Raw genomic sequence first — 8,820 nt, 5'->3', positions numbered from 1 at the left:
GGATGGGGCGGTTGTGGGGCAGCTATGGGGCAGCTATGGGGCGGCTATGGGGCAGCTATGGGGCGGTTGTGGGGCAGCTATGGGGCAGCTGTGGGGCAGCTATGGGGCGGCTATGGGGCAGCTATGGGGCAGTTGTGGGGCAGCTATGGGGCGGCTATGGGGCAGCTATGGGGCAGTTGTGGGGCGGCTATGGGGCAGCTATGGGGCAGCTATGGGGCAGTTGTGGGGCAGCTATGGGGCAGCTATGGGGCAGCTATGGGGCAGTTGTGGGGCAGCTATGGGGCAGCTATGGGGTGGCTGGGGGGCGGTTATGGGGTGGTTATGGGGTGGTTATGGGGTGAATATGGGGCGGTTATGGGGCAGCTATGGGGTGGTTATGGGGTGGCTATGGGGTGGTTATGGGGTGGTTATGGGGTGGTTTTGGGGTGGTTATGGGGCGGTTATGGGGCGGTTATGGGGTGGTTATGGGGTGGCTGTGGGGTGGCTATGGGGTGGTTATGGGGTGGTTATGGGGTGGTTTTGGGGTGGTTATGGGGTGGTTATGGGGTGGTTATGGGGTGGCTGTGGGGTGGCTATGGGGTGGTTATGGGGTGGTTATGGGGCGGCTGTGGGGTGGCTGTGGGGTGGTTATGGGGTGGTTATGGGGTGGTTATGGGGTGGCTGTGGGGTGGTTATTGGGTGGTTGTGGGGCGGTTATGGGGTGGCTGTGGGGTGGTTATGGGGCGGTTATGGGGTGGTTATGGGGCGGTTATGGGGTGGTTATGGGGCGGTTATGGGGCAGCTATGGGGCGGCTATGGGGCGGCTATGGGGTGGTTATGGGGTGGTTTTGGGGTGGTTATGGGGCGGTTATGGGGCGGTTATGGGGTGGTTATGGGGTGGTTATGGGGCGGTTATGGGGTGGTTATGGGGCGGTTATGGGGCAGCTATGGGGCAGCTATGGGGTGGTTATGGGGCAGCTATGGGGTGGTTATGGGGAACCTGTAGGGCGGCTATGGGGTGGGTTGGGGTGGCTATGGGGCAGTTATGGGGAGGGTATGGGGCAGTGGGGTTTGGTGTGGGGCAGGTGTGGGTTTGGCTTTGGTGCTGTTGGCTCTGCGTGGGCGGTTGTTCCCCCTCCCCCACCCCCTTCCCCCCCTCCCCATTGACCCCCTCCCCAACCTCCACCCCCTTCTGCCTGTCCCCCTCCCCCACCCCATTGACCCCCTTCCCCCCCTCCCCCACCCCATTAAACCCCCCACCCCCACCCCATTGACCCCTCCCCCACCCCCGCCCCATTGAACCCCCCATACTCCATTGACCCCTCCCCCACCCCACCCCATTGACCCCCTCCCCCACCCCATTGAACCCCCCTCCCCCCCAACCCCATTGACACCCTCCCCTCCCCCCCATTAAACCCTCCCCCACCCCTTCCCCCCCTCTCCCACCCCATTGACCCCCCCTCCCCCATTGACCCCCTCCCCCACCCCACTGACCCCTCCCTTCCCCCCATTGAATCCCCCCTCCCCCACCCCTTCCCCCCCTCCCCCACCCCACTGACCCCTCCCCTCCCCCCATTGAACCCTCCCCTTCCCCCCTCCCCCACCCCATTGAACCCCCCTTCCCCCACCCCTTCCCCCCCTCCCCCCCCACTGACCCCTCCCCTCCCCCCCAGACCGAGCAGGTTCCCGTGGGGCACCTCCCCCGCTCCCTCACTGTGGCCGCGCTCGGGGCCACCACGCGCCAGGCGCAGCCCGGGGACCACGTCCGCGTCACCGGGGTCTTCCTGCCCCTGCTGCAGGGGGCTTCCAGCCCGGGGGCAGGTCAGTGACCCACGGACAGCGCCCCACGGACAGCGCCCCATAGCGCCCCATAGCGCCCCATAGCGCCCCATAGATACCGACCCATAGATACTGACCCATGGACAGCGCCCCATAGCGCCCCATAGCGCCCCATAGATACCCATAGACAGCGCCCCATGGACAGCGCCCCATGGACAGCGCTCCATAGCGCCCCATAGATACTGACCCACAGATACTGACCCATAGATACTGACCCACAGATACTGACCCATAGGTACTGACCCATGGACAGCGCCCCATAGCGCCCCATAGCACCCCATAGATACTGACCCACAGATACTGACCCATAGATACTGACCCATGGACAGCGCCCCATAGCGCCCCATAGCGCCCCATAGATACTGACCCACAGATACTGACCCATAGATACTGACCCATGGACAGCACCCCATAGCGCCCCATAGATACTGACCCATAGATACTGACCCATAGATACTGACCCATGGACAGCGCCCCATAGCGCCCCATAGCGCCCCATAGACACTGACCCACAGATACTGACCCATAGATACTGACCCATGGACAGCGCCCCATAGCGCCCCATAGATACTGACCCATAGATACTGACCCATAGATACTGACCCATGGACAGCGCCCTATAGCGCCCCATAGACACTGACCCATAGATACTGACCCATAGATACTGACCCATGGACAGCGCCCCATAGCGCCCCATAGACACTGACCCATAGATACTGACCCATAGATACTGACCCATAGACAGCGCCCCACGGACAGCGCCCCATAGCGCCCCATAGCGCCCCATAGATACTGACCCATAGATGCTGACCCATAGATACTGACCCATGGACAGCGCCCCATAGTGCCCCATAGATACTGACCTACAGATACTGACCCATAGATACTGACCCATGGACAGCGCCCCATAGCGCCCCATAGATACCCATAGACAGCTCCCCATAGACACTGACCCATAGACAGCGCCCCATGGACAGCGCCCCATGGACAGCACCCCATGGACAGCGCCCCATAGCACCCCATAGATACTGACCCATAGATACTGACCCATAGACACCGCCCCATGGACAGCGCCCCATAGATACCGACCCATAGACACTGACCCATAGACACTGACCCACAGACAGCACCCCATGGACAGCGCCCCATAGACACTGACCCATAGATACCGACCCATAGACACTGACCCATAGACACTGACCCATAGATACCAACCCATAGACACTGACCCATAGACAGCACCCCATGGACAGCGCCCCATGGACAGCGCCCCATAGCGCCCCATAGATACTGACCCATAGATACTGACCCATGGACAGCGCCCAATGGACAGCGCCCCATGGACAGCGCCCCATAGATACTGACCCATAGACAGCGCCCCACGGACAGCGCCCCATAGATACTGACCCATAGACACTGACCCACGGACACCGCCCCATGGACAGCGCCCCATAGCACCCCATAGATACTGACCCATAGACACTGACCCACGGACACCGCCCCATGGACAGCGCCCCATAGCACCCCATAGATACTGACCCATAGAGACTGACCCATAGACACTGACCCATAGACACTGCCCCATAGATACTGACCCATAGATACTGACCCATAGACACCGCCCCATAGATACTGACCCATAGACACTGCCCCATAGATACCGCCCCATAGACACCGCCCCATAGACACCGCCCCATAGACACTGCCCCATAGATACTGACCCATAGACACTGCCCCATAGATACCGCCCCATAGACACCGCCCCATAGACACCGCCCCATAGACACTGCCCCATAGATACTGACCCATAGACACTGCCCCATAGATACTGCCCCATAGACACTGACCCATGGACAGCGCCCCATAGACACTGACCCATAGATACTGACCCATAGACACCGCCCCATAGATACTGACCCATAGACACTGCCCCATAGACACCGCCCCATAGACACCGCCCCATAGACACTGCCCCATAGACACCGCCCCATAGACACCCCACGGGCCCCCCCGCCCCCTAACCTTCCCCTGCCCCATAGGGGCTCCTCTCCGAGCCCTACCTGGAGGCGCACGAGGTGCTGAAGATGAACAAGAGCGAGGAGGAGGAGCTGAGCGCCGGCGACCTCAGCGAGGAGGAGCTGCAGCAGCTCACGGGTGAGGAGCCCCCTATGGGGCAGCCCCATAGCGCCGCGACCCATCTATGGGGCAGCCCCATGGCGCTGGAGCCCATCTGTGGCAGTCAATGGGAGTCAGTGGGGACAATGGGAGTCAATGGGAGTCGAGTCAATGGCCAGCCCCATAGCGCTGGAACCCATCTATGGGGCAGCCCCATAGCACCGCGACCCATCTATGGGGCAGCCCCATGGCGCTGGAGCCCATCTGTGGCAGACAATGGGAGTCAGTGGGGACAATGGGAGTCAATGGGAGTCGAGTCAATGGCCAGTCCCATAGTGCTGGAACCAATCTATGGGGCAGCCCCATAGCGCCGGGACCCATCTATGGGGCAGCCCCATGGCGCTGGAGCCCGTCTGTGGCAGTCAATGGGAGTCAGTGGGGACAATGGGAGTCAGTGGGGACAATGGGAGTCGAGTCAATGGCCAGCCCCAGAGAGCTGGAACCCATCTATGGGGCAGCCCCATAGCACCGCGACCCATCTATGGGGCAGCCCCATGGCGCTGGAGCCCGTCTGTGGCAGACAATGGGAGTCAGTGGGGACAATGGGAGTCAATGGGAGTCGAGTCAATGGCCAGTCCCATAGTGCTGGAACCCATCTATGGGGCAGCCCCATAGCGCCGCGACCCCCCTATGGGGCAGCCCCATGGCGCTGGAGCCCATCTGTGGCAGACAATGGGAGTCAGTGGGGACAATGGGAGTCAATGGGAGTCGAGTCAATGGCCAGCCCCATAGCGCTGGAACCCATCTATGGGGCAGCCCCATAGCGCCGGGAGCCCCGTAGCGCTGGGCCCTGCCTATAGAGCCCCATAGCACTGGGACCCATCTGTAGGGCCAGCCCCATAGCACTGGGACCCATCTGTAGGGCCAGCCCCATAGCACTGGGACCCATCTATGGGGCCAGCCCCATAGCGCCAGGCCCTATCTCTAGGGCCAGCCCCCTAGCACCGGGACCCATCTATGGCAGTCAATGGGAGTCAGTGGGGACAATGGGAGTCAATGGGAGTCGAGTCAATGGCCAGCCCCATAGCGCTGGAACCCATCTATGGGGCAGCCCCATAGCGCCGGGACCCATCTATGAGGCAGCCCCATAGCGCTGGGCCCTGCCTATAGGGCCAGCCCCATAGCACTGGGACCCATCTGTAGGGCCAGCCCCATAGCACTGGGACCCATCTATGGGGCCAGCCCCATAGCGCCAGGCCCTGTCTCTAGGGCCAGCCCCCTAGCACCGGGACCCATCTATGGCAGTCAATGGGAGTCAGTGGGGACAATGGGAGTCAACGGCCAGCCCCATAGCGCCGGGGCGCCATCTCTGGGTCCAGCCCCATAGCGGCCTCGTGTGTGGGGCAGGGGAGGACCTGTACGAGCGGCTGGCGGGCTCCATCGCCCCCGAGATCTATGGGTACGAGGACGTGAAGAAGGCGCTGCTGCTGCTGCTCGTGGGGGGCGTGGAGAGGGAGCTGCAGGGGCTGCGCATCCGGGGTGAGGATGTGGGGCGGGATGTGGGGCGGGATGTGGGGTTATGGGCGGGATGTGGGGCGGGATGTGGGGAGGGATGTGGGGTTATGGGCGGGATGTGGGGCAGGATGTGGGGCAGGATGTGGGGCGGGATGTGGGGCGGGATGGGGGGTGGGATGTGGGGTGGGATGTGGGGCGGGATGTGGGGTGGGATGTGGGGCAGGATGTGGGGCAGGATGTGGGGAAGGATGTGGGGCGGGATGTGGGGCGGGATGTGGGGTTATGGGGGGGATGTGGGGCAGGATGTGGGGCGGGATGTGGGGCAGGATGAGGGGCGGGATGTGGGGCGGGATGTGGGGTTATGGGCGGGATGTGGGGCGGGATGTGGGGCGGGATGTGGGGCAGGATGTGGGGCGGGATGTGGGGCAGGGATGTGGGGCGGGGATGTGGGGCGGGATGTGGGGCGGGATGTGGGGTGGGTTATGGGCGGGATGTGGGGCGGGATGTGGGGCAGGATGTGGGGCGGGATGGGGGGTTATGGGGGGGATGTGGGGCAGGATGTGGGGCAGGATGTGGGGCGGGATGTGGGGCGGGATGGGGGGCGGGATGTGGGGCGGGATGTGGGGCGGGATGTGGGGGATGTGGGGCAGGATGTGGGGCGGGATGTGGGGCGGGATGTGGGGCGGGATGTGGGGCGGGATGTGGGGCGGGGATGTGGGGTGGGCGGGATGTGGGGCGGGATGTGGGGCGGGATGTGGGGTTATGGGCGGGATGTGGGGCAGGGGCGGGATGTGGGGCGGGATGTGGGGCGGGATGTGGGGCAGGATGTGGGGCGGGATGGGGGCAGGATATGGGGTTATGGGCGGGATGTGGTGCAGGATGTGGGGTGGGATATGGGGTTATGGGCGGGATGTGGGGCAGGATGTGGGGCAGGATGTGGGGTGGGATATGGGGTTATGGGGGGGATATGGGGCAGGATGTGGGGTTATGGGGGGGGATATGGGGGGGGTAATGGGGTTATGGGGGGCGATATGGGGCGGGATGTGGGGTTATGGGGGGGATATGGGGCAGGATGTGGGGTTATGGGGTGGGATATGGGGCAGGCTATGGGGCGGGTTATGGGTTATTATGGGATGGTTGGGGGTACCCATGGGTTATTATGGGATGCTCGGGGTACCCATGGGTTATTATGGGATGCTCGGGGGCACCCATGGGTTATTATGGGATGCTCGGGGTACCCATGGGTTATTATGGGATGCTCGGGGTACCCATGGGTTATTATGGGATGCTCGGGGTACCCATGGGTTATTATGGGATGCTCGGGGTACCCATGGGTTATTATGGGATGCTCGGGGTACCCATGGGTTATTATGGGATGTCCGACGCGCTCTGCCCCATAGGGAACATCAACATTTGCCTCGTGGGAGACCCCGGCGTGGCCAAGTCCCAGCTCCTGTCCTACATCGACCGCCTGGCGCCGCGCTGTGAGAGCCCCATAGAGACCCATAGAGACCCATAGAGACCCATAGAGACCCATAGAGACCCATAGAGACCCATAGAGACCCATAGAGCCCATAGAGACCCATAGAGCCCGATGGAGAGCCTATAGAGCCCATAGAGACCCATAGAAACCCATAGAGACCCATAGGGACCCATAGAGACCCATAGAGACCCATAGAGCCCATAGAGCTCCATTGACCCCATAGAGACCCACTGACCCCTATATCCCCCCATATCCCCCCACACCCCCTGCACATCCACCCCATAAGCCCCCGTATACACCCCACATCCCCCATAACCCACCCCACACCCCCCCTCCCCCACCCCCACCCCTCCCCCCCCCCAACCCCCCTCTCTCCCGTCCCCTCCCCCCAGGCTCCCTGACCTCCACCCCCCCCCCCCTCCCCCACCCCATAATAACCCCTCCCCCTCTCTCCCCTCCCCCCAGGCTCCCTGACCTCCACCCCACATCTCCCCCTCCCCCACCCCATAATAACCCCTCCCCCCTCTCTCCCCTCCCCTCCCCCCAGGCTCCCTGACCTCCACCCCCCACCCCCCCCTCCCCCACCCCATAATAACCCCTCCCCCTCTCTAACCTTTCTCTCCCCTCCCCCCAGGCTCCCTGACCTCCACCCCACATCTCCCCCTCCCCCACCCCATAATAACCTCTCTCCCCTCTCCCCCTCCCCCCAGGCTCCCTGACCTCCACCCCACATCTCCCCCTCCCCCACCCCATAATAACCTCTCTCCCCTCCCCTCCCCCCAGGCTCCCTGACCTCCGCCCGCGGTTCCTCCGGTTGCGGCCTCACGGCCTCCGTTCTGCGGGACCCGCTCACGGGGTCCTCCGCGCTGCAAGGGGGCGCCCTCGTCCTCTCGGACGGCGGCGTCTGCGCCTTGGACGAACTCGATAAACTTCCGGTTCCGGAGCGGGCGGCGCTCTACGAGGCCATGGAGCAACAGCGCCTCTCGGTGGCCAAAGCGGGCGTGGCCGCCAGGCTCAACGCGCGCTGCGCCCTATTGGCTGCCGCCAACCCGCCTATGGGGCGCTGGGACCCACGGAGACCCACGGAGAGCAACGTGGGGCTGGAGCCGGCGCTGAGGTCGCGCTTTGATCTCGTCTGGGGGGTGAGGGACCGGCCCGGGAGGAGCAGGGACCTCAGGTAGGGGGCTGGGACCCATGGATCTATGGGGCTGGGAGCTAGGAATGTGTGGGGCTGGACACAAAATGTGTGGGGCTGGAACCAGGGATCTATGGGGCTGGGAGCTAGGGATGTGTGGGGCTGGACCCATGGATCTATGGGGCTGGAGTCGTGGATGTGTGGGGCTGGACCCATGGATCTATGGGGCTGGAGTCGTGGATGTGTGGGGCTGGACCCATGGATCTATGGGGCTGGACACAAAATGTGTGGGGCTGGACACAAAATGTGTGGGGCTGGAGTCGTGGATGTGTGGGGCTGGACCCATGGATCTATGGGGCTGGACCCATGGATCTATGGGGCTGGACACAAAATGTGTGGGGCTAGAGTCATGGATGTGTGGGGCTGGAACCATGGATCTGTGGGGCTGGAGTCGTGGATGTGTGGGGCTGGAGCCGTCGATGTGTGGGGCTGGAGTCATAGATCTATGGGGCTGGAGTCGTGGATCTATGGGGCTGGAGTCATGGAACTATGGGGCTGGAGTCGTGGATGTGTGGGGCTGGGACCCATAGATCTATGGGGCTGGAGTCGTGGATGTGTGGGGCTGGACACAAAATGTGTGGGGCTGGACCCATGGATCTATGGGGCTGGACACAAAATGTGTGGGGCTAGAGTCATGGATGTGTGGGGCTGGAACCATGGATCTGTGGGGCTGGAGTCGTGGATGTGTGGGGCT

General features: G+C 63.2%; 1 protein-coding gene across 1 annotated transcript; it reads left to right on the top strand.

The window, feature by feature from the left end:
- Nucleotides 1-1,652: 1,652 nt before the first annotated feature.
- Nucleotides 1,653-8,112, top strand: MCM7 (minichromosome maintenance complex component 7; the record flags this gene model as incomplete). Its single annotated transcript, XM_057428197.1, has 5 exons — nt 1,653-1,781; nt 3,858-3,972; nt 5,341-5,472; nt 6,849-6,932; nt 7,715-8,112. Coding segments are annotated over 5 exons (858 nt in total), but the record flags the coding sequence as incomplete, so codon positions are not given.
- Between the last annotated feature and the right edge of the window lie 708 nt (nt 8,113-8,820).

Source organism: Pezoporus wallicus, unplaced genomic scaffold, assembly GCF_028554395.1.
Source record: "Pezoporus wallicus isolate ANWC-B61680 ecotype Strahan unplaced genomic scaffold, APGP_CSIRO_Pwel_v1 contig_14481, whole genome shotgun sequence".
Taxonomy (NCBI): Eukaryota; Metazoa; Chordata; class Aves; order Psittaciformes; family Psittacidae; genus Pezoporus; species Pezoporus wallicus.
This window is presented reverse-complemented; position numbering and strand designations above follow the sequence as displayed.